The sequence below is a fragment of the Elephas maximus genome, chromosome 2 (assembly GCF_024166365.1).
Source record: "Elephas maximus indicus isolate mEleMax1 chromosome 2, mEleMax1 primary haplotype, whole genome shotgun sequence".
NCBI classification, from domain to species: Eukaryota; Metazoa; Chordata; class Mammalia; order Proboscidea; family Elephantidae; genus Elephas; species Elephas maximus.
This window is the reverse complement of record NC_064820.1, coordinates 173,984,019-174,010,009: the sequence shown is the minus strand read 5'-3', so window position 1 is coordinate 174,010,009 and position 25,991 is coordinate 173,984,019. Positions and strand designations below refer to the sequence as shown.

At 45.0% G+C, this 25,991-nt stretch overlaps 1 protein-coding gene across 2 annotated transcripts in view; it reads left to right on the top strand.

Moving 5' to 3' along the window:
• The window catches only part of ADAM19 (ADAM metallopeptidase domain 19), a 111,451-nt gene extending 85,460 nt beyond the window's left edge, over positions 1-25,991 (top strand). Inside the window, exons 14-23 of one of the 2 annotated variants that reach the window (XM_049874216.1) lie at positions 4,301-4,496; positions 6,878-6,986; positions 8,990-9,194; positions 10,846-10,923; positions 11,048-11,156; positions 12,422-12,566; positions 13,922-14,006; positions 14,303-14,527; positions 20,870-21,022; positions 21,800-25,991. In XM_049874216.1, coding sequence (XP_049730173.1) covers positions 4,301-4,496; positions 6,878-6,986; positions 8,990-9,194; positions 10,846-10,923; positions 11,048-11,156; positions 12,422-12,566; positions 13,922-14,006; positions 14,303-14,527; positions 20,870-21,022; positions 21,800-21,853 — 1,359 coding nt within the window. In that variant the 3' untranslated portion in view covers positions 21,854-25,991. Of the gene's footprint in view, positions 1-4,300; positions 4,497-6,877; positions 6,987-8,989; positions 9,195-10,845; positions 10,924-11,047; positions 11,157-12,421; positions 12,567-13,921; positions 14,007-14,302; positions 14,528-20,869; positions 21,777-21,799 lie in introns of those variants that run through there. The other variant, XM_049874215.1, reaches the window with a different exon arrangement.

Here is a 25,991-nt window from a genome sequence, read left to right as displayed (position 1 = left end):
ACCTAACAACAACAACTAGGGTTACTATAGGTCCATAATCTCTTATCCACAATTCTGAAATTTAGGAAGTTCTAAAAACAAAAACAAAAATTTTTAAACCCATTTGGTGATAAAACTTGACCTGAACTGTTGTGAGACGAGTCACAGTCTTTCTTTAAATCACACTTAATGAGACTTTTTATGTTTCACTGCAGAAATATTAACATGTTTGTGACTGTAAAGTCCTATAATATACAGGTAGCCCCCAACTTGTGACATGTTTGAATTACGATGACCTGCACCTAGGACCGTCAGTGTATCGTGAACAGTGTATCTTCCTGGGAGGAAGTTAGGGGAAAATGCATGCAGGGGATGTGGAAAAAATTACTGAGTTATGTGAACACACTTCAAGCATTCAATCAGGGTAATATGATGGAAGAAATCAGTGGAAAAATCGCCCATATGGCAGGAACACTGGATTTAGAAATTGATATCATCAGTGTAGGGTAACTCATAGATCATGAAGAGGGGGAATTGACAGGTCACGACTTAATGAATTTTGAAGAGGAAAGAAATGCCGAAGAAGAAAGAAATAATGAGAAAGAGGAAGGAGCAGGGGCAGATTATCCAATAGGCAGGGTAAGCACGGTGTTTACCTTGCTTACCAGATCTTTAGTGAACAATTTCAAATTTTTTTTTACCACATCAAAGATTCTAATTCTAGGTGAGTCTGGCATCTGTGTCTCTCCCAACCCCACAGCACCTTCCTATAGAATCAACACCTCTTTTCAAATGTGTAATCCTTGACAGGGGTGGATGACTCAGTAAGCAAGGTAAGCACAGGCTTACTTACTAATCTACAGTAAGCAATCTCACGTGGATTCAAAGATGTGGCAAAACCCATGTGAAATTGTCCACTACAGGTGATTTGGTAAGCAAGGTAAGCACCGTGCTTACCTTGTCTATTAGATAATCAACCCCTGAGAAGGAGAGAAGTTGTTAAAAAAAATTATACAGTGAAAGGATTAGCTGAGGTTTTTTCTAAACTAAATCAGGAGTTTCAGTTGCTTGAAAACATGGACCCAAACGCCAATTACTTTGCTAAAGTTGATAGGCAGATTCAGGAAGCAGATGGTACCACGAAATATATGAAGAAAAAAGAAAAGGACCATATAGACAACTGTCACTAATTTTCTGACTAGAAACACCGTTTGTGTTCCCACAAATAACCCAGATGATCCAGAACCTTCCACAAGTAGAGTTATGACCACAATCGACAAAATGCCAATGTCATCCAACTCTTCTTTATTGTTGGAATAAATTTTTATGATTTATGTTTTTTTTATGTATGTATGTAGGGAAAACTCATTAACAACCTGTGTCATGCAGATGACACAACCTTGCTTGTTGAAAGTGAAGAGGACTTGAAGCACTGACTGATAAAGATCAAAGACTACAGCCTTCAGTATGGATCACACCTCAAAATAAAGCAAACGAAAATCCTCACAACTGGACCAATAAGCAACATCATGTTAAATGGAGAAAAGATTGAAGAAAAGATTTCATTTTACTTGGATCCACAATCAAAACCCATGGAAGCAGCAGTCAAGAAATCAAACAATGCATCGCATTGGGCAAATCTGCTGCAAAAGACTGCTTTAAAGCATTAAAAAGCAAAGATGTCACTTTAAGAACTAAGGAGCACCTGATCTAAGCCGTGGTATTTTCAATCACCTCATATCCGTGCGAAAGCTGGACAATGAATGAGGAAACCTGAAGAAATGAATTATGGTGTTGGCAAAGAATATTGACTGTACCATGGACTGCCAAAAGAGCAAACAAATCTGCCTTGGAAGAAGTACAGCCAGAATGCTCATTAGAAGTGAGGATGGTGAGACTTTGTCTTACATACTTTGGACATGTTATCAGGAGGGACCAGTCCCTGGAAAAGGACATCACACTTGGTAAAGTAGAGGTTCAGCAAAAAAGAAGAAGACCCTCAATGAGGTAGATTGACACAGTGGCAGCAACAATGGGCTTCAGCATAAAAATGATCATGGGGATGCCACAGGCCGGACAGTGTCTTGTCCTGTTGTACATAGGGTTGCTATGAGTCATAACCTACTCAATGGTACCTAACAATATGTATGTATTAAGAGATATCTCTAAGCTTATATGTAATGTTTCCAACCCCAAAGACAAATAAAGATCGGATTTATTTACTGATAATGAAAGGCAATAATTATGAAAACAAAAAAGATGAGGCATATGACTTATGTCAGAACTGACTTAGTGTCGTCTAAAGGAACCCCAGTGTATTTATGTAATGTTATATAATACATCGTGTGTGTGTGTGTGTGTCTGTGTGTATGTATACATGCACACACATATGTACATATGTGTGTACATTGTCTGCTTTCTAAAATCTGAAAAGTCTGAAACCTATTTGGCCCCAAGGTCTTGGGGAAGGGATCGTGGGCCTATGCTTCCACCTTCCACTTACTAAGTGCTTATTATGTGCCAAGTGCTGTTCGGGTGTGTTAGTCTCACTCGTTTATTCCTTATAACAACCCCACAAGAGGATTGTCCTCATTAGCAGATGAGGACACTGAGGCACAGATAGGTTAAGTAGCTGCCCAGGTCCCCACTGCTGGTTAAGGAACCCAGCTAGGATTTTGACCCAGGTAGGCTGGCTTTAGGTTGGGTCCTCTTCTACTCCTCACTGCTCCTAGGTGGCAACAGTTCTTCCTACAGCTTCCTCCTCCACACACCACTCCCGCTTACCATGGACGGGGGCATAATCTTTTCAACAGGCTGTTGAGTGGCCAGCAAAGTGGCCTCTCTGCCATCTCTTCTGGGAAGACCTGCGGGTGGTGTGGAGTCACCAGGGGCAGGGGACGGGCTCTGTTCTCAGAGAGAGTCTTCCTTGCCTGGATCAGGGAACTCCTTCATCTTAGGCTGGACCTGGGGTTTCCCCAGGGAGATTATGCTGGGTTGAGTCATTTGCATCTCAGACGAAAGTCTGAGAATAAGTGTGAAGATCACCTATCTCGCTCAGTCCCAGCATCTCAACTTGAGTCTCAGAAAGTATTTCCTAGGGAGAAAAAAAAAAAAAAAAAATTTTTTTTTTTTTTAAGACTGTAGGAAAAGATCAGGTCTGGAGTCTGAGGCCCTCAGTTCAAACCTTCACTCTTTGACTTTGGACAGCCTATTCACCATGTGGAGCCTAAATTCTTAATCTGTAAAATTAGAAAACTTATTAAGACTAAAGAGCCCTGTTGGTGCAATGGTTAAGCGCTTAGTCGCTTGCTTTCTTGCTTTGAAAGAAAGACTTGGCGATCTGCTCTTGTAAAGAATACGGATTAGGAAACCCTTTGTTACATAGGGTCACTATGAGTTGGAATCAACTTGGTGGTGCAGAACAACAATGAAGTTAATAAGACTGCCCACCCAGGGAAGCTGTAAGACTCAAGTGAAAGCTCTGACTTTCCCGTTTGCCCAAGGTGTGCTATTGATCAGGCTATTTTATCTGCAAAGTCGGGGGGAATAACTGTATCTATCTCATGGATATTGTGAGAATCACACGAGATCAGTGCTTGGCTCTATAATGGGGATGCATTATTGCCAAAGTGCTTTGTAAATTCATAGAATATGAATGCTAGTTTAATGTGTATGTGTGCATGTGTGGGTTTATTTGTAAATGTTCAGGGACGAGTATGTATTTGTATTTGTGTATTTGTAGATGTATATGTATGAATGAGTCTGTGTGTTTCCATATGTGCATTCATACATGCATTTGTGTGTATGTGGGTGTGTATGGATGGATGTATTAGTGAACCTAGTTCTGTCTGGTTCTGCCACTTACTAGCCATGAGGTTTGGTTACATTGCTTAACCTCTTCGAGCCTCAGGTTTCATCATCTATAAAATGGGGATTATTATATTAATAGGACTGTCATGAAAACTAAATGAAATGATACTTGAACTGGGCACTTAGTGGGTGTTCCATAAAATTAGCTAGTATTACTAAAGCACTTAGGAAACTACGAACTGTCGCATAAATATTATCTCTTACATACTCTTAAGATTGCTGAGAAGAGACAGTGAGGGTAGCATTTGTGACAACCCCTGGAAAACTAGAAATACCTGAAAATATTAGAAAATTCATGATGGTTGGAGCTAACGAGGTTGTGTAAAAAGTGCTGTGAAGTAGTGATATTGGAAAGTGCTGCTCCAGAAGAGTGATGTCATGAGCCTTGCCTGTGCTGACAGGGCTTAGGTCGGGGATTGACTGTGTTTCTCTACTCTCGGTCCTCACTCAGCTGCTGGCCCCCGGCACCATGTGTCGTGAGCAGGCACGACAGTGTGATCTCCCAGAGTTCTGCACGGGCAAGTCTCCACACTGTCCCACCAACTTCTACCAGATGGATGGCACACCCTGTGAGGGAGGCCAGGCCTACTGCTACAACGGCATGTGCCTCACCTACCAGGAGCAGTGCCAGCAGCTGTGGGGCCCTGGTAAGTAGGGCTGTCCCAGAGCGAATGCCTCCTCCCGCCCCATGACTTCCTGGCCAGCCTCCTCAGGTGCTCAGGGTAGCTTAGAATCTGGGCTTCCACACAGCACCTCCAGATACGAACTTTATCATCCCCTTGACTCAGGGTAGATTTTCAGGGAGAGCCAGTGGTTGGTGTTCTTCCCAGTTCCTTGATGCTTCAAATTCTCAAAGTGGGTAAATAGATAAGGATAATCCAGCAGAAAAATGGACAGAGAGTGGAGACAGAAAAGGAATTGCAAATGGCCCTTAAGCTGTGAAAAGATGTTTAACCGTAGTCATATTAAGGGAACACAGATAATAACTACGATGAGATGGAATCTTTCATATTTCAGTTTGGCAAAGACTGAAATGTTTGCTAGTATAGTAATTGTGGCAATACAGTATTGGGGAATGTTGTGGAAAAACACACAGGTGCAACCCCTGTGGAAAGCAGTTTGGGAATATAAAAATTTTAAGTGCACTTATCATTAGACCCATCAATTCCACTACTAAGGAATGTATCCTATGCTTTTACTTGCACGCGTATGTGAATATATGTTTATAAGGATGTTCATTGCAGTATTGTTAGTTTTAGCAAATAACAGCCTATATGTCCTTCAGTAGGGGGCCAATTAAATTAATTATGGTACATCTAGGCAATGGAACACTATGCAGCTGAATAAAAGAAGGAGGCAGCTCTGTATATGGTGAATGAAACCATCTCCCACAATGCATGAGTGGTTCAGTGAAAAATGCAACGTGCATAACAGTGGATAGAATATGCCCCCATTCTTTGTTAGATAGATAATCTCTAGAAGATACATATACCCATTATACCTACTGCCGTCAAGTTAATTCGGACTCATAGCGACCTTATAGGACAGAGTAGAACTGCCCCATAGCGTTTCCAAGGAACGCCTGGTGGATTTGAACTGCTGGCCTTTTTGGTTATCAGCCGTAGCTCTTAACTACTACGCCACCAGGGTTTCCAGAAGCTACATAAGAAACAGTTAATAATGGTTGCTTCTTCAGGGCATAGAGGAGTAGGAACTGGTTGCCTTCAGGGACAAATTCCAAAGACATACTTGTATCTTTAAAATTTTGTACATATATTACTTATTTTTAAAAATCCTAAAATGGGGTCAAGCCTTCTTCTTTTCTTGTGATGTCTTTGTCTGACTTTGGTATCAGGGTGATGCTGGCCTCAGAGAATGAGTTCAGAATTGTTCTTTCCTCTTGTATTTTTTGGAAAAGTTTAAGAAGTATTGAAGTCACTTATTCTACAAATGTTTGGTACAATTCTCCAGTGAAGCCATCCAGTCCAGAACTTTTCTTTGTTGGAATGTTGTCGATTCCTGATTCAGTCTCTTCATTTGTTCTGAGTTTGCCGAGAACTTCTGTTTCTTCTTCAGGAGAAGAAGTAGGAGTTTATGTGTTTATAGGAATTTGTTCATTTCCTCTAAGTTATCTAATTTGTTGGCATATAATTGCTCACAGTACTCTCTTATGATCGTTTTTATGTCCTAGTCTTCTTCATTAGAGAGAAGGCTTAGCATGCAACCCACCCACAGACATAAATCCTCCGTAAGGTATAAAGCACTGATATAAAACTTTTTTCAATGAGTAGTGTCTCGGTCATCTAGTGCTGCTATAACAGAAATACCACAAGTGGATGGCTTTAACAAAGAGAAGTTTATTTTCTCACAGTCCAGTAGGCTAGAAGTCCAAATTCAGGGCTCTGGCTCCAGGGCAAGGCTTTCTCTCTCTGTCAGCTCTGGAGGAAAGTCCTTGTCATCAGTCTTTCCTTGGTCTGGGAGCATCTCAGCACAGGAACCTTAGGTCCAAAGGACATGCTTTGCTCCTGACACTGCTTTCTTGGTAGTATGAAGTCCCTGTGTCTCTCTGCTCGCTTCTCTCTTTTATATTTCAAAAGATGTTGGCTTAAGACACTAACATGATAAAAAAAAAAAAAAAAACATAGATCTCATCAATATAATTGCCACTAATCCATCTCATTACATCATAGTGATAGGATTTACAACACATAGGGAAATCATATCAGATGACAAAATGGTAAACAATCAAAAAATAACTCGTAATCATGACCTAGCCAAGTTGACAGATATTTTGGGGGGACACAATTTAATCCATGACAGAGTAGGTTTTGATGAGAAGGTATGGGTGGAATAACCTGATAGGGGTACAGGAAGAAAAGGCTGAACATTGTTCCCTCCCCCCAAGAAGATTTCCTAACTTCATAATTTTACCAATAATATAATATAATATAGCTTGCGCTTTGGGGTGCTTTCCATTCTACTGAAGTTGGCTGATCTGCTTGATAAAAGTTGTTTCTTTCCCCCACAGGAGCCCAGCCTGCCCCTGATCTCTGCTTCGAGAAGGTGAATGTGGCAGGAGACACCTTTGGAAACTGTGGGAAGGACATGAATGGTGAACACAAGAAGTGTAACATGAGGTAATGACCGTAGGGCAGACCCCATGAGATGAAGCATCACAAAGCAGTTTCTGATCTGAACTCCTCACCCCTGCACAGCTCAGCAGCTTGGTGGGCCCAGGGCTGGGCCTATAAATATATCAGTAGAAGTCAGTCATCTTTTCCAGGCCTGATATTTGACAGTGTACCATTCAGCCCTAAGGAAGTGAGAGGGAGGGTGTGGGTAGCAATGGTTCCTAGAAAGCTGGCCAGCCTCCCTTTTGGGACCTTCTTACAGTAGGGTAAGAAATTGGCCCTCTATTCTCCAGGGTGATATGTATGCCCTCATCTGAATAGCCCAAGTTATCCTTTTTTTTGTTGATTCAACTATCCATCCATCCATCCATCCATCCAATATCTATTGAAGGTTTACTATGTGCCAGGTAATGCGCTGAGTGCTGGGAGGAGACAATGGAGATCAAGACTCACTTCTGCCTTCATGGAACTTTTGTGATAATGGTGGAGGAGAGCCACTGTATTAGTTTCCTAGAGCTGCTGTAACAAGCTACCACAAACTAGGTGGCTTAATACAACAGAAATTTACTCTCTCACACTTCCAGAAGCTAGAAGTCTCAATTCAGGCATCAGCAGGACTGTGTCTCTCTGAAAGCTCTAGGGGAAGGAAAATCCTTTCTTGTCTCTTCCAGCCTCTGGTAACCCCAGACGTTCCTTGGTTCATGGCAGCGTAACTCCAGTCTCTGCTGTGTCTTCACATGGCTGTCTTCTCTTTGTGTCTACCTGTCTGTGTTACATCTCCTCTTTTGATAAGGATACCAGTCATACTGGATTATGGCCACTCTACTCCTGTATGACCTTTGTTAACTAATTACATCTGCAGAGACTGTTTACAAATAAGGTCACATTTGCAGGCACTGGGGGTTAGGTATTTAACATATCTTTTTGGGGGACACCAATCAACCCATAACAGCCACCTAACCCAATCTTAGTGGGTCAAAGGTAGTTTCCCAAAGGAAATTATGCCTAAACTGAGATCTAGAGGAATTATTTAGGTGAACAGGGTGGAAATGGTGCCAGTGCCTGGGAGAATGTTCCAGGCTGAGAGATGAGTAAAGTCTGGTGTAAGAGATAAACTGGCAATTGGAAGAACTGATAACAGTTTGATACAGTTAAATTACAGTCTTGAGGTTCAATGGAGAAGGGCCTGCTGAGAAATGAGCATGGAGAATTAAACAGGGATCAGATCATGAAAATCCTTGAATGCATGGATAGGGAAATTTGGACTTGACCTTGAAAGCAGTGTGGAAATGAGGCTCTAGTGGGGTGAGACTGGTCCCTGGGTGGCGCAAATGGTTTGAGCTCAACTACCAACCTAAAGGTTAGTGGCTTGAACGTACCCAGTGGTGCTGCAGAATAAAGGCCTGGCAATCTTCTTCCATGAAGATTACAGCCCCATAACCCTATGGAACAATTCTATTCTGTAACATATGGGGTTGCCATGAGTCAGAATTTACTAGATGGTAATGGGTTTGTTTTTTGGTTTGGGGGGTTTTTTTTGGTGAGGGGCAAGACTGGAGGAAGGTAGATGTTTCCTGCAGTCCAAGTAAGAGAATAGCGGGTGAATTATGGTTGCTATAGAGGAGGGAGAATTGGAGTGCTTGAAAATTGCTTGAGGCTAAGGATGAGGGAGAATGGGGAGTTGAGGATGGCTCTAGGCTTCTGGCTGGAGCACCTAGCTGGGTGGCAGATTGCTCAGATCAGGCAATTGCCTTTGCAGTGAGGAAGACTCTCCCAGGCCAGTTCTCTGGTCTAGATATGCTTGGGGACAGGAGCCTTAAAACTTTCCCCTGGTCTTAGTCCACATGGGGTCTCCCCTGGTGGGTCCCTAGAATAGATTCACTGCCGTGACCTTTGCCTCATCCCACCCAAACCCGTTGTCTCGGTCAGGGAGCAAAGAAGCTTGTGGGTGCCCCAGCACTCCCCCTGCCACTGATTTCATCTCCTTCTCTCCCTCTCTCGTGACCCAGAGATGCCAAGTGTGGGAAGATCCAGTGTCAGAGTTCTGAGGCCCGGCCCCTGGAGTCCAATGCAGTGCCAATTGACACCACCATCATCATGAACGGGAGGCAGATCCGATGCCGGGGCACTCATGTCTACCGAGGTCCTGAGGAGGAGGGTGATATGCTAGACCCAGGCCTGGTGATGACTGGGACCAAGTGTGGCTATAACCATGTAAGTCCCTCCCTCTGCCTCACTCAGGGATGGGCCCTGTGAGGGAGGGACTAAGGCTCTGGAGGGAGGGTGCCTGAGCTCAAATCCCAGCCTCACCAAACTCTCAGAGCCTCAGTGTCTTCTTTTATGAAACATGTTTCATAATAGCAAGTACCCACCCCATAACCAAAAAACTAGTTGCTGTTGACTTGATTCCAACTTGTGGCAATACCATGAGTAGAGCTGTGCTCTGTAGGGTTTTCAATGGCTGATTTTTTTAATAGAGCAACTCTTTTTTTATTGTGCTTTAAGTGAAAGTTTACAAATCAAGTTAGTCTCTCACACAAAAACTTCTTTGCACCCTGCTATGTACTCCTAGTTGCTCTCTCCCTAATGAGACAGCACACTCCTCCCCCCGCAACCTTGTATTCCCCAAGTCCATTCAACCAGCTCCTGTCCCCCTCTGCCTTCTCATCTCACCTCCAGGCAGGAGCTGCCCACATAGTCTCATGTGCCTACATGAGCCAAGAAACTCACTCCTCACCAGTGCCATTTTCTCTCTTATAGTTCGGTCCAATTCCTGTCTGATGAGTTGGCTTTGGGAATGGTTTCAGCCTTGGGCTAACAGAAGGTCTGGGGACCATGACCTTAGTCAGACCATTAAGTCTGTTTTTTTTTTTTTTTTATGAGAATTTGAGCTCTGCATCCCACTGTTCTCCTCCTCCGTCAGGGATTCTCTCTTGTGTTCCCTGCGAGGGCAGTCATCGGTTATAGCCAGGCACCATTTAGTTCTTCCAGTCTCAGACACTCTGGTTTATGTGGCCCTTTCTATCTCTCAGGCTCATATTTGCCTTGTGTCTTTGGTGTTCTTCATTCTCCTTTGCTCCAGGTGAGTTGAGACCAATTGATGCATCATTAGATGGCTGCGTGCTAATATTCAAGACCCCAAATGCCACTCAGCAAAGTGGGATGCAGAATGTTTTCTTAATACATTTTGTTATCAATAAGTGATTTTTTGGAAGTAGGACCCAGGCGTTTCTTGTGAGGTGCTTCTGGGTAGACTCAAACCTTCAACTTTTTGGTTAGCAGCTCAGTCTTTGAGCATGTTAGCCATTTGTTCCACCCAGGGACTCCACCCAATAGAATTACTATAAGTATTAACCAAGATCATCCATAAAGCACATAGATGGGCTAGCTATTATCATTTTCATCCTCATCATTAATTATCTTATGAATTAAGAGATGGACTTGGAGTCAGGGAACCCTGGGAAAATAATTACAGCTATCTCATAGAGTTAACTGTGAGAATGAAATAAAAATATATATGAAGCACCTGGGATGGTGCTTAATATACCATTAAGTATTTAAGATATAATCAGCATATGGCACTATATAACATAATAAATAACACATACTTATGTTGTTAAATATACTATTTTAAAAAGATAACATTTGTCGTTTTCCCCCCAGTTATAAAAGTAATACCAGAATTTAGTTAACTACTGTCCCGTCCTTGGATTTTTAGGTTGTTTTCAATTTTTCATTCTGATAAATAACCTGAGATGGGCTGCCTTTTTCAGTCCTCATATGTTCTCACTATAAAACCCAGGTCTTCTGATTCCCAGCCAGTGTCGCTTCATTGTACTGACGCTGGGCTTCCTCCTTGCTACAGATTTGCTTCGAGGGCCAGTGCAGGAACACCTCCTTCTTTGAAACCGAAGGCTGCGGGAAGAAGTGCAATGGCCATGGGGTAGGTGTGGCCGGGCTCTGGTGGCTCCTCCTGGCCAGTGTCCATGGGGAAGACCCTGAGAGGGGCCAGGTTCTTGGAGGTTTGAGGCAGTGCTGACCTCTGTCCTTCCCTTCCCTCGATCTAGGTCTGCAACAACAACCAGAACTGCCACTGCTTCCAGGGCTGGGCCCCACCCTTCTGCATGACGTCAGGCCCGGGGGGCAGCATCGACAGTGGGCCCATGCCCCCTGAGAGTGAGTGTACACCTGCTGCAGGCCCCTGCCCACCTTCCTGTGGGCCTTTGTGTGGTGCTGTGGGGCCAGGCGGTGTGTTGTGTAGTATCCACTTTGAGTCTGGTTTATTATTCTAACTTTGTAGATGAGGAAACCAAGAAAAAGAGAGGCAGAGTGAGAGGGGGGTTTCAGGCCAGCAGTCTGGTGTGGAGACTCTCAGTTTAGTCGCTTTCCTATTCTTCCCACTGAGGAGGAGCCTGCGTAGTAGAGAGAGGGATTAAGAGAGCTTGTAGGGCATTGGACAGTCCCACCCCTTTTTGGGAATGGGGTGACCAGTCCTTCTTTTGCTCTTAAAAATAGTCATGAATTGGGGGCACATTATGGTGATTTAGGTTCCCTTGGGTAAACACGTGGAGTCCTGGTGGTACAGTGGTTAAGAGCTATCGTTGCTAACCAAAAGGTCAGCATTTCAAATCTACCAGCCACTCATTGGAAACCCTATGGGGCAGTTTTACTCTGTCCTATAGGGTCACTATGAGCTGAAATTGACTCAATGGCAACAGGCTTGCTTTTTTATTTTGGGTGGACACAGGATAAAATGGGGAAACTGACATTCAGAAAACTTGTTATTTTTTAGTATAAACCTTGGGGATTCCAACCTTGTGGTTTCTAAACTTTTTTTTTTTTTTTTAAATAGAGGCTTTCAAAGATGAACCCTCCCCCAATATACAAAATGGATAAAAGTAGTGTTTTATTGCTAGAAATCTGTTTTGTACATTTGAATGTACAATTTGTGAGAACAGTGAGGCAGCTTTGATGAAACCAAACGTGAAAGTGTAGATCACGGATGACATTTCTGGCCTGAGATGAGCCTGGGTCTTTCAGTGTTGTGTGTTGTTTGCTTCATGTTCAGGAAAATCGCGATTCAGATTCAGGCTGAAAACTAGTGGCAAATGATAATAGAGCTTTAAGTGCTTGCCTTGGAAGGGACGTTCTTCAATTAAATGGACGTGGCTGGAGAAGCTATATTATGAGGTCTGCATAAAGCAAGTTAACCTCGCTGTTTAAGCTAATATTACTGGTTTCCTACTGGTTCTTACTGTGTTGTTTTTTTTTTAATTATTATAATTTTAAAGTTAAAATAAGTAAGACAAATTCAAAGCAAATCAGATATCTGAAGAGGAATCAGGAATACGTTGTTTGAACTCTATTGATTTAGCCCAAAGAACTTTTAAATCTCTCATTTGGGAGAATTCCTGACCTAGTTTCCTGGTTGTTTCTGGTAGGTCTTGGTCCAGTGGTAGCTGGAGTGGTGGCAGCCATCTTCATGCTGATGGTCCTGTTGCTGATGTACTACTACTGTAAGCAGAACAACAAGCTGGGCCAACTCAAGCCCTCAGCCCTCCCGTCCAAGCTGAGGCAACACTTCAGGTAGGGCAGAGCGTCTTGAAGTACTTGGGGGCCACTTGCGGGTCATAAAACCCTCTGTAAGCAGTAATCGATGAAAGAATTGGTGAGGGTGGGTCTAGTCCAGAGAAGGCAAGTGGAAGGTACACACTGCCTCTCCCTTTCTGCCATGCTTCATAACCAGGGCCAGCATTACTAGTTGATCTTTTGTTGTTGTTGTAAGAATATACACAGCAAAACATGTACCCATTCAACGGCTCCTACATGTGCAATTCAGTGACACCGATTACATTGTTTAAGTTGTGCAACCGTTCCTACCCTCTTTTTTGAGTTGTTCTTCCCACCTTGACATAAATTTACTGCCCCCTTTTTTCTAAGCTTCCTATCTAATCTTTCAGGTTGCTGTTGTCAATTTGATCCCATATAGATAGTCCTTGAACGAGCGTAATGCTCAAGGCAGACGTTTTTTACTACTTAAGCTAAATTATTGTTTGATTTTGAGAAGACTTCAGGGAATATTTTTGGTATAAATTTTAAAGATTATCTCAAGGCAGTAGCTTCAGGGGCTTATCTAGCCCCCATGGCTCCAGCAAGTCTGGAGTCCATGAGGATTTGAAATTCTGTTCTGCATTTTTCCCCTTTTGGTCAGGATTCTTCTACAGAATCTCTGATCAAAATGTTCAGTAATGGTAGCTGGGACTAGCTGATCTTACTATAAGTACTCTCCTTGCTGAGCCTAGTCATCACTTCAGAATCCTTCTCAGCAGAATGCTCCCAACCAATTCAAGCTGGAATATAAAATGAATCTTTTTGCCATCCTTTATCTATTTGATTTGTCCCCCATTTTAAAGAGCAGGAAACCAAGGCAGCCCCAAAGTTGCCCAAGGCAGTTCATAGTGGTGGCTGGACCTCAGCTGAAGACAAAGTCTAATTTTTAAAAAATTGATACATTCCCTTGGCTATTGAGGGTATGTAGTCTCCAAATCCTCTGTTACACCTGTTCTGGAGAAGATTTTAAATCCTAGGCCTCTCTGTATTTATACCTGAGGGGTTGGTTCATGGCTGGTAACATCATTGGTATTGATGGTTGGTGTCGCCTAAGGGGAGAAGGGTCTTTGAGCGTGAAGAGAAGGTGCTGAGGAAGACTGCTTTGTATTGGGCTAGCTCTTGGAGTTCTCAATTGGTCAGACTCAGGTCTTTATAGCTGAGAAGCTGGGGTTCAAGAAGACCAATCTCCACCCCCTTTAAGACTTGGCCAGTGACATGCCTTGGGGGAAAATCTGGCTGCTTGCCACTATGCTTGGGCTAGAGTGAGCTCAGTTACTGACCCTTTCTGAACTTCCTTTACTTCCCCCACCACCCCAATTTCTTGTTTTTAGTTGTCCCTTCAGGATGTCTCAGAGCAGTGGAACTGGCCATGCCAACCCAACTTTCAAGTTACAGACGCCCCAGAGTAAGAGAAAGGTAAGGGCATTGCACCATTGAGCTTTGCTACTTTTTCTTTATCTCCCAGGATCCTCTGCTGCCCCACAGGATTGGTAATCAAAGCCATTTTATAAGACTGAGAGACACATCAATTAGTTCTCATATCCCTTAATGACTTCGAAGTTTGGATCTGTCCCCTGGAATATTCTAGGGATTTAACAGGCCATCCTGTCCTCCCCTCTGGTCATCTCAATGAGATATACAAGGGGACCTCTGAGGTTTTCAGAGGTTTCAGGAGTCCTGTCTCTCAGGTGTTCCTTGTCTTATGCATACAGATGACCAACACACCCGAAATCCCTCGGAAGCCCTCCCAGCCTCCTCCCCGGCCCCCTCCAGACTACCTGCACAATGGGTCTCCATCAGCATCATTGCCAGCGCAGCTCAGCAGGGCCGTTAGGAATGCCCCAGGGCCTAGGTCTGAAGTGGAAAGAAAGGAGTCATCCAGGAGGCCTCCCCCAAGCCGACCAGCACCCCCTGCACCAAATTATGTCCTCACCCAGGTAAGTGGGTTCTCAGCAACCCTGGGTCTGGGCATCGCTTTTAAGGTCACTGGCAGTGGGGAATGTCAGAGGCTGGGAAGATGAACTTAATGGGTTACAAGGCAAGTGACTTTTTCTTCATTCTGGTGAATGCCGAGGCACACAGAGGGCTAGAACAATGACCACAGGGAAAAGCGCCCCCCTGGGCAGCCCCCAGACCTCGGAGCTTTCCTCCCTGCTGGGCCTGCCTATTTTACGACAAGCTGCTACCCACCTTTTACCCACAAGTAACTTCTCTCCGTTCTCCATGCTCTTCTCCTCTCTCGATTTTTGCAAATGCTGCGTCTTCTACCTATTATGCTTTTCCCCACTGCACGGCCAGCTCCAATTCATCTTTAGGTCTCCTCTCAGATGTCTCTTCCTGCAAGAAGCCATCTGTGACCCCCAAGTCTGAGCTCAGTGCCTCTATACTTTCTCTATCATAGTACTTGTCTGACCAAATTGTACCCATTGATATCCACTAATTCAAAAGGCTTCCTGATTGAGGTAGCCTTGATACTTTGTTCATCCGAGGACAGATCAAGGGGCCAGGGCCTCTGGGAGATGTGAGTAAGGTCCAGGCTACAGCCCCATCACTGCTGCTCATTGGAAGCAGAGCCATCCTCCCCAGCAGCCTGTTCACCCAGCATGTGTGTGCTCTGACGGCTCCAACTGTACCCTCTGCAGGAAGTTCCCCCAGTGCAGACACAGGTGTTCCCAGACAGGGTGTGGTGCCTTCCTGAGCCAGGCCTGCGTGTTTTGGTTGTGCCCCTCATGTGGGGCTAGAGACTTGCTTGGTTTCCTCCTGGGGTTGCTTTTCTTGGACTTGGTCCCAAAGGCTCCCCTGGGGCTCATGCTGTCTCTGATCCTAAGCATTGAGGGGCTGGCACCAGGTTTGGGGACATGGGACAGCGTTAGTGTTTGGCGGAACTGACAGCATCTGGTTTGATGAAACCACTTCTCTCTGATTCCTCTCATCTGGGGTTGGGACAGATTGGAAAAACCCATGAGGAAGGAGAGGGGAAAGATTAACAGGGTGAGAGCAGAGAAAGACGGAAACGGAAAAGTGCAAAAGGAGGGAAGAGTAGAAAGAGAAGAGAAGATGAAGAGAAAGAGGGGAGAAAGCAACTGTGTAGGGACAGGGTGTAGAGGGAAAACAGGTACAGGAGGAGGGAGAACGTGTGGAAGAAAGGGAAGGAGGTCCATTCAGACCCGTATTCCTAAAACAGCCACATTGGAGGCCTGTTCAAAGAAGACAGGGCCAGCCTCACCCGACTCACTCCAAGGTGCTAGGCCCTGGTCAGGAGGGTAGCAGGGGCATCCAGAATCCAGCTGATAGGGAGACCCTGCAGGCTCCATGCCTGTCCCCGACTCCCACTCTCCCTGGTGGCTGCTGGCAGGAGCCCAGAGTCAGGAATTCACCCAGCCAGTGATGGTATCTCGAAGCACAGATCCCAAGCTCAGCTTTCCTGGGTTCCAGGGCTCAGATGGGGGTTTATCCAAGAGCGGACAGTGGGAGGTAGCTGCTTGGAGAGGAAACTCCTTCCTCAAAGCCATTCCAAGAAGTGAATTATTGTTATCTTCATTTTCTCACAAGGTAGCTGAGTGTCACAGAGTTAAAGGAATTTACCCAGCCCACACAGTTTGTAAGTGAAGGAGCCAGGACTTGACCCAAGATCTGACTGTAAACCCTTAGCCACTCTGTGTGCAGGTCCTGGCTTAGGCTCCAGGGTACAGAGCCAAATGACACCATCCTACCTTGGAGGCGCTCTCAATCTAAAACAATCTAGAGAGAGCCAGCCAACCAGACCTTAGCTCCATGCATAGCTGGGTGACATTGGTCATCCTGGAAAGGTGGTGGGTGAAACTTTGTAACCCCTTTTGTTCTTTCCACAAATGTGTATTGAACATCTACTCTGTGCTAGGCAATGGTGAGCAGAATAGATGCATCTCTGCCTCCTGGTGCCTCATTCTATTGGGGAAGAGACTCAGATACATGCAGTCACAACAGTAATAAGTACCATGAAGGCGAGTATAATAAGGGGACTTGACCCAGTCTGGGAAGGCTTCCCTAAGGAGGTGGTGTTGAGCTGAGACATGAAGGATGAGCAGGAGTTAACCAAGTTGTGTGTATGAATGGCAAGGAAGATTTCCTGGCCCAGTGACCCGCTAGGAAAGAGGCTGTTGAGTGGCAGGTCAAAGGAACTTAAAGGCTGGTATAGCTGGATCCCAAAGAGTTGGAGAAGAGGCTGGAGAGCTGGGGAGGGGAGGAGGGGAGGGCAGACTGTGTCAGGCTCATGGGCTTTGGTCAGGACTTTGGTCTGAAAGGCGAAGTGGTGGTCAGTGGTGACTGATCAGGTTTGCCCTCCACTAGGGTCATATCTATAGACAGGAGGGAGGCGTAGTGCCTGGGAGGGCTCCATAAGTGCTTCTGTGGCCACTAATCTATTTTCTGACCTGGCTGGGGATTAAATAAGTGTGTTCCCCTTGTGATAATTCATCTAGTTGTATATTTATAATTTGTTTCACTTCTTTGTATGTATATTACATTTTTTTTTTTAAGCTAAAACAAAAAGGCTTACTCTTGCAGCAGTGTGTGATGTGAGGGGACAGGACTGGATGCCTGGATGTATTAGTCAGATGGTGTAGAAGTTGTTCAGAAGAGAGATGATGGTAGCTCAGAGCAGGGGCGTGGCAGCGGTGACAGAGTGAAACAGAAGAGAGGTGTGTAGAAGAGAAAATAGAACGGACTTAGGAGCGATTGAGAATAGAACGGACTTAGGAGCGATTGAGAGTCCCTAGGTGGTGTAAATGGTTAACAGGCTCAACTGTTAACTAAAAGTTTGGAGGTTCAAGTCTACCCAGAGGTGCCTCAGAAGAAGGGCCTAGGGCTCTACTTCTGGAAAATCAACCATTGAAAACCTATGGAACTCAGTTCTACTTTAACACACATGCGGTTGCCATGAATCGGAGTTGACTCCATGGCTACTGGCTTTGGGAAACGATTACAAAAGGGGTTGTCAGGGGATGACTCTGGTATCTGGTTATGGGACTTGTGTGATGGAGGTGCCACTCCTTGAGGAAGATGCTTCTTTGGGGGGCCCAGAGCTAACAGGCTGATTAAGCTCCTGCACCCAGATAGCACCCCCACCCCCAGTTGCTCATTTTGTGCAACCAGCAGCTGAAGGAGCACAGCGTCTCCAATTGCACCGACATCTGCATGCAGCTGTTTTTCCTCCAGAAGGTCTCCATCCTGTCTGCTGGCAGCTCCTGTGATTTGGCGGCTGTCCTGAGCCACCCTTCGGGGAAGGGATGGAGCCGGAGAACAGAGCTTTTCAGTCACAAGAATTTGTTACTCTTCTCTTTTCTGAAACTTAGTTTCTGCTCTCAGTTTTCTGATGACTGGTGGAAAATCCCACTTCTCTGAGTCACCCCTGCCCTTCCCCAGGCTTGCCTGTTGGCCATTTTAATGCTCGTTAATGATCTTCTTGGAAAGGGGAACAAGATCAAGGGCAGCAGGCACTGGAACTCCCACCTGTGGAACTGGCTACTCTCCTAAAACCCACTAGCTTATGGATCTGTGGGTAGCACAGTTCATGCTCTCCCACTTAAAAAAAATTTTTTTTTAGCCACAAAAGAAATGCATACTCATTGTAAGAAATTTGGCTAGCACAGAAATTTATCTATCTTTAATACTAAACCCAATACTAACACTAATTTCAAAAGCAATATGTATTGAGCATTTATTGTATACTAGGCACTCTTCTGGAAGCTTGAGATGTATTAGTAACCCAAACAGACAAGAACCCCTGCCCCACTTCCCTTCTAGTGGGGGACAGGAGACAGAAATGATTAACTTAATAAATAAGTAAATGTTATAGTATGTTGGAAGGGGTAAATGATATAAGAAAAAAAGAGAAGTACATTAGAATAAAAGGGGCTGGGAGTGGCAAGGGCCAGGGTGGTGGGTGGCTGTGATTTTAAATAAGGTAGTCAAGGAAGACTTTATTAAGAAGGTGACAGAAACACAAAGGTAATATAAAAGTGCAAAGGGAGAGAATCCTTGTTAATTATGCCACCCATAGGCAACCAATGGGCAAAAAGAAAAAGTCTTTTTTTTAGTTTTATTTTTATTTGTACAGGTAACACACATAACTGCTTTTATTAAAAAAATTGAATGTTCAAATTTTAACTCAGAAAAAAAAAAAACCAGACTTCCTGGTCTGACAGAGACTGGAGAAGCTCTGAGAGTATGGCCCCCAGACACCCTTTTAAGTCAGCACTGAAGTCACTCCTGAGGTTCTCCCTTCACCTAAAGATTAGACAGGCCTAGAAAACAAAACTGGACTAAATGGACACACCAACTCGCAGGGACGAGAAGGCAGGAGGGGACGGGAAATCTGGTAATGGGGAACCCAAGGTTGAGAAGGGAGAGTGTTGACACATCATGGGGTTGGCAACCAATGTCACAAAACAATATGTGTGTTAATTGTTTAATGAGAAACTAATTTCCTCTGTAAACCTTCATCTAAAACACAATTAAAAAAAAAAAAAAAATTGAATGTTCCTCTCGTCCATTCACTCACACGCTATCTCAGTCCCCTCCCCAGAGGCCACCTCAGTTATCAACTTGGTCTTACCCTTCCTGACATTTTTCTATTTATTTGTGTGTGTGTGTGTGTGTGTGTGTGTGTGTGTGTGTGTAGTGGTGACTTATTTTACATAAAATAGCCTTCCCCACAGCCTGTACTTCAGCTTGCTTTTTTCACTTAACAACCAATCTTGAACATCTCTCCACATCAGCATGTATCAGTTTACCTTGTTCTTTTAAAATACTGCATATTTCCCTGTGTAATTTTAGTTATTTCTCTATTGATGCAAATTTTGAATATTTATACTTTCCTTTGCTGCCACAAAAAGTGCTATAAGGAACATCCTTGAAATTTTATTTTTGTGCACATGTGCAAATAGTTCCTCAGCATAGATAATAGGAAGTGGAATTATTCAAAGAATGATATTTCTAATTGTAATAGATACTGCCAAGTTGTTCTCCAAAAAGGCACATTTTTTCCTGAATATATAAATTACACACACACACACACACACACACTTGTGTTTTAATGAGGCCCTGTAGGAGTCACTGGATGGTGCAAATGATTAAGCACTTGGATGCTAACCAAAAGTTTGGAGGTTTAAGTTCACCAAGACATACCTCAGAAGAAAGGCATAGTGATCTATTTCTGAAAAATCAGCCATTTAAAACATTTTGGAGAGTTGTGCGATAGATGTATTTATAACAAAACAAAACAAAAAAAAGTAAGAGTAGCTGCTGATGCTGCTTATGTACAACCAAACACTTCATGGGATTTTGGTTCCTTGGTTTGGAGGTTTAGGGTCATAGTTTCATGGAACATCCCAGTTAATTGGCCTAATAATGTCTTTAGTGCTTCTTTTCTACCTCCTAGTTCATTGCATAGCGCCTGGGGTCTTAAAAGCTTGCAAGCGGCCATTCAAGGCACTTGGTCTCTATTTCTCTGGAGAGATTTTGAGAAAGAAGGAGGGTCAGGAATAGGAGGAGGATATAATGTGTAGCCAATTGCCTCCATGAACAACTGCTCCTTTGCCATGAAACCAGAAGAACTGGATGATGTCTGGCTTCCATTACTGAACATTTTGATCAGAGACTATATAGAAGAAGCCTGATCAAAAGAGGGAAAATGTAGAACAGAATTTTAAATTTTCATGAACTCCAGACTTTCTGGAGCCATGGAGGCTGGATGAATCCCTGAAACTATTGCCCTCAGGTAGTATTTAAACCTTAAACCAAAAATATCCCCTGAAGTCTTCTTAAAGCCAAGCAAAGGTTCAGCTTAGGTAGTTCAAAATGTCTGCCTTAAGCATTATGCTCTTTTAAGAACTACCTATATGGGCTGAAAGTGACAACAGCAACTCAGAAGATTATATAGCAACCTTAGGGAGCAATGAGTTTATGTTAATGGGGGAGGAACAACTCAGAAAAGGGGGGCGAGGATGATTGCGCAACTTGAAGAATGTACTCAATGTCACCGAATTGTACATATAGAAATGGTTGAATTAGTGTATGTTTTGCCTTGTATGTTCTCAGTAACAACAACAACAATAAAATTAAAAAAAAAATTCTATGGAACACAGTTCCACTGACACGCATAGGGTTGACATGAGTTAGAATCTACTCAAAGGCAACTGGCAACAGCATATAATTTGATTTGACCCTAACATATTGAGAGCATTTTCTTTGGAATGAGTCTCTCTGGGCTTTGAGTGAAGTTGTTGCTTTCTCCACAGGATTTCTCCAGGCCTCGGCCTCCCCAAAAGGCACTGCCAGCTAACCCAGTGCCAGGCCGCAAGACCCTCCCACGGCAAGGCGGCACCTCCACACTGCTGCCCTCTGCTGCTGGCCCTCAGCAGTCCCGGCCGCTGGCAGCACCTGCCCCAAAGGTAAGTGCCGAGAAGCCTTCAAGGTTCAAGCTAGCTGGTGCCAGAGGGTTCTGGGCAGGGAAGTCTGTGTTTGAGAAAACAAACCAGTTTCATGCTTGCCATCTGGAGTGAATTTCCAGCACAAAAGCTGAGGACAGAAGTTTAGCATTTCTTGTTGCCCAGTTGACTATCCCTTAAATTAATGATAGAGTTTTCTGGTCTCTGTGAAAGATGATGCTTAGGAGCCTGAGCTACGAAGACAGGCATATGAGGCTTTTAACTTTGGTCTGCACCTGACCAGCTCAGTGACGCCGAGCAAGTCACTCTCTTGAATCTCAATTTCTTTAACTGTAAAAAGGCAATAATGAGCAACAGTAACCAGCCTCCTAAGGTTGCTTTGAAGGTGAAGTCGGTTAATTTACATAACTGCCTGGCATATGGTAGGCAGTGCACAAATGGCCGCTCTTATTACTTCTTCTCTGTGGCTGGTGTATTCTCAGTTTGCCGGTCCTGGGAGGTGGGTCAGAAAGAGATGCAGTGAGGAAGCTGGCTGACAAACCTGTATTCCCCACAAGGCACTGGGAAATCTGTGGGCTGAGTTGCTGCTTGAGGGGGGAAGGAAGGAGCTGGAAGGAATTCTTCAGCTTGTGATGGGGCGGGCACCCACCATGCCTCTCGCTGAAGGATTGACGGTCTTTCTTCTCAGTTGATGTATCTGTCCAAAGTGAGAACACGGATCTTCATTGATCCCAGGCATGTTTAGCTGATATCTTTCTTCCTCCCTTCTCTTCTTTCCAGTTTCCTGAATACAGATCACAGAGGGCCGGGGGAATGACTAGCTCAAAAACCTAGGCCTGGTTAAGGCTCTCCCTTTCCTTGAGGACTCCGGACATCCCAGTGGCCATGGAATCTGGAAGAAGCATGTCTGGCCACCCCTGAGCTCCTCCTCCCTTCTCCCGGAACCGCCAAATCTCTGAAAATCTCCTTCTGGACTCAGCCCCCCTCAGCTTCCTCAAAGGCCCAGAGGGGCAACCATCAATGGAATCTAGGTGTTGTTTTGTGCAATATACAGTCGGGGGTATGGAGGGGAGAGCACAGGGGCGGGGGAATAACAGCATCTCCCTCTAGCCTCCCTTCTACAGGTCCCTTAGCCCAGAGGTGGCAATGGGGATGGCCGGGGGTGTCTGAGCCGGCCAGCCCAGCTAGGAAAAGTCCTGTTCAGCCCCTCTGGGCAGGACTTAGCTTGGAGAAGCCATGTCCCATGGGGGAACGTACTCATGAGAGCGCTCCATTGCCTCTGTCTTCCTGAAAGTCTCAGGCTGGATGGAGGCTAAGCACTTGCCCATCCTTTTTAAAAATTTTTTTAGGCACTGGGAATTGAGGAGGGGTCAAACCAGCCACTGCTGGGGCCCTGCCCAGGTCTTGGTTGAGTGATCTGAGGTGACAGCTCCTGGCTGCGTGGCTGCATGTGAATAAGTCAGGTCCCTGCCCCCCACCTCACCCTGTACCTCCGCTGTTATCCACGGGTCACCTTGACTCACACAGGTACTATTTGTAGGCAGTGCAGACAGCAGGGGGAGCACCAGGCTTGGGCCTCCTCTGAGCCGTAATGCCAAAGGTTGTGACTCTGTAATTCTTGATTGCTCTATGTTTTCACTTCTGCCCTTCCCAAGTGCTCCATGCTTTTGATTTCTCCTTGGCCCGTCAGACCTGCTCTGACGTGTGGTGCTTTGGTGAGTGGATCCTCAGCTGTCCCAACTTTCTGGTGACCTGGTGCTGGTGACCTAAGAGTTAGGGTCCTGCCACAAGGGTTAGCCACTTGGACGTCCAGCATCGGATCCCAAGATTGTTTACCAGACTAAACTTGGAGCATGACCTTGGGGTTTAAAGCTTTGTTTTCCATTGTGTCTTGAGACCTCAGCAGGGTTAGGGTATTTCTCTCTACTTCCTGACATAAACCTAGGCAGAGCCCACCAAAGAAGATAACAGGTGTCATGAAGGGAGCAGACATCCTAGGAACCCCAGCTATAAGAAGTCTCCCTAGTGGTCTGGTCACTGACTTGAGGAGAGACCGTTGCCCTCTGAGCAGAGAACAGACCTGCCTCTAGCCATGGGGTGGGGGCGGGATCCTAGGAAAAGGCAGCAGCCTTTTAGAACAGAGTCTAAGCTGGGGCTCCTGCCTGTCCCCTCCCCCGGGGCATTTTACCTTCCACTTCCTTTTGTTCTCCCCTTCTGTTCACTGTTTATTGACCCTCACACTTCTGAGCAGATGGGGAATGTACTCCAATGGATGCCATTCTCCTTGGAGCAGGGAAGGAGGTCTGTGTGGGCTGTAGGTGCTCTGCTACATAGGACAATTTCCACAAAATAGCTGGAGACATTTTCTGGGTGACTGTCTCCTGCCCTCAGACAGGTGCTGGGTGGTCCTCCAGAGGGGAGCTGGCCTGACTTTCATTCCTTCCGAGGGTTTCCAGGGGCCTCCTCACCTCCTGCAGGAAGTTGTTTGCTCTCAGGAACTTCAACACAGGGAAGAAATGGAGCTTTAGCCTCCCCAGCCACCACCCCAGGGCCTCTTTACAGTTCTCTGCACACAACAGGTGCTTAATAGATGCTCTTGGTTTCCTAGACAAGTGGGAGATACGGGATGTGCACCTGGGGACAAACATAGGGTAGCTTTAGAAAGATCTCAGGACAATGAGTTTCTCTGGTGACATTCGTGCCCCTCTCTGCTCCCCATACCCAACCTCCACCTTCCTTGCTGCCTGATGAAGTCAAAGGGCAACCTTCCATTTAAACTGCTACCCCAGATGCCTCAAGGCTGGGTCCCAGAGAAGTAGTGGTAAAAACACCCGTGTCCCCCACCGCTGCCCCCTACAAAAAAAATCACCCTTAAGCCCATCCCCCAAGTGTTCCTGTGGTTTGTGTGGCTTTCTCCCTCACCTCAGGAGCTAGTGGCTCTGCAGTGAACATGGAGCCACAGCCATGTGGCTGCAGAGCCTTTTGAACCTGAAGTCCACTCTCCCCAGAACCACACAGAGAAGAGATCAGGGTTGGCTTTTTATTGTTGTTTTCACGTTATTTTAACACCCCTCCATCCCATAAAATTGTACTGTGAACTGGAAGATGGTCGAATTTTTTGAATTTGCTAGAGACTTTTGGCAGCCCAGCTCTACTTACTGTTTCACCCCTGGCTTTGCTTAGGGAGCTGGGAATCAACATTTCCGAGGACCAGGGAGGCTTCGTGGGAGGAACACCGGCAGTTACAGTCCTCTTTCCCCTCCTCTGCCACTGTGCTGCATTGAGGTGTCCAATCAAACATTCAGACGTGATGAAGGGGAGACTTTATCCAAAAGGATTATTGCATGGAGGGGAAAGAGAATATTGCAGTAGGGCAAGGGGGACTATTGAAATAGGGAGACAGCTCAGATGACAAGATCTGACAGCTTCTCAAAGCTCATGCAGAAAGGGGCTTTTCTTTTATCGGCAGGTAAACAAGGCCAGGAATAACTGGATTCAGGAAATGTGTTTCTCGTGCTCAGCCTTTTTTGGGAGGGGTCTTTGAGGGTCTGTTAGAAATCAGCCATTGAAAACTCTATGGAGCACAGTTCTACTCCGACACACAGGGGGTTGCTGTAAGTTGGAACTGACTCTGTGCAACTGTTTTTGGTTTTGGTTTGCTGGCTCAGGCTGAGGGTGGGTGGAAGTGCAGGGTCCTGTGGGGAGGAAGGAAGCTTAACTAAAGTTAACTCAAGTTCGTTAACAAGCACTTTGCTCTGAGGGAGAGGTTGTAAATCTTTTTAAAAGCTAAATAAGCCTCTTGCTAGTTTTACAACCCAAGAATGTTTTTCTTAAGAGCCTCGGAGCCATGTCTTTGAAATGTAAACCTCAAGAGTGATAGCATCCTTATGGTCCTGTTTTAGACTAGGCACCTGGTTCCAAGGCAGAACTACCTGCTTGTCAAATAAGTTCTTTCTAGTCTTATTTACTCTTCCATATGAAGAAAAACCTGGCACAGGATTTGGTTTGTTTTGGGTTATGAAGTAAAAAGGAACCCTGGTGGTACAGTGGTTAAGAGCTATGGCTACTAACCAAAAGTTTGGCAGTTCGAGCCCACCAGGTGCTCTCTGGAAGCCATATGGGGCAGTTCTACTGTCTTATAGGATCCCTGTGAGTCAGAATTGACTCGAGGGCAACTGGTTTTGGTTTATGAAAGAAAAAGGAACCCTGGTGGTGCAGTGGTTAAGCACTTGGCTGCTAACCAAAAGGTTGGCCATTTAAACCCCACCCAGTAGTTTGTTGGGAGAAAGACTTGGCAATCCACTTCTGTAAAGATTTAAGCCTAGAAAACCCTATGGGGCATATCTACTATGTCACCTGGGGTCTCCGTGAGTTGAAAATAAACTCAATGATACCCAACAACATCAAAGCTCTTTTCTGCCCAAGCTATGAGACACACACAGATTCATGGTTAGAGCATTCTCCCTATTTTTCAATCGTTCCTTTCCTCCTAAAATAGCTCTTTTTCCTCTCTTGCAATAATCCTTTTGAATAAAGTCTCCTTACCTACGTCTGCATTTGTTTTTGTTTGATAGAGGGTGTGTCCAACTTGCCTCTTTAAATCAGAGAGCAGTTCTAAAGTCAATGATTGTGTCCATGTGTATAGAACAGTTCTGCTGAACACCCAAGAAAGCCGCGGGAGTGCCAACTGGAAGGGTGCCCCCATTCCTAGGGAAGCCAGCTAAGGAGAGGTTTTGCAGAACCCAAGCTAACTGCCTCCAAAGTAACCCCTTGGCCCACCCTCCCACACTGCCCACTCTGTGTACATGCGTGTCTGGGATGGATCCAGGGCAATGTGAATTTTGTTTTTATCTGGGAGATTCCTCACAGAAACATCCTTTTCTCTCTTGTCCACCTATTAATTGTTTACAATGATATTTGTACATCTATGCAAAATACTTGAATGGGCCGTTGTGCCTTTTTTCCTTGTTTG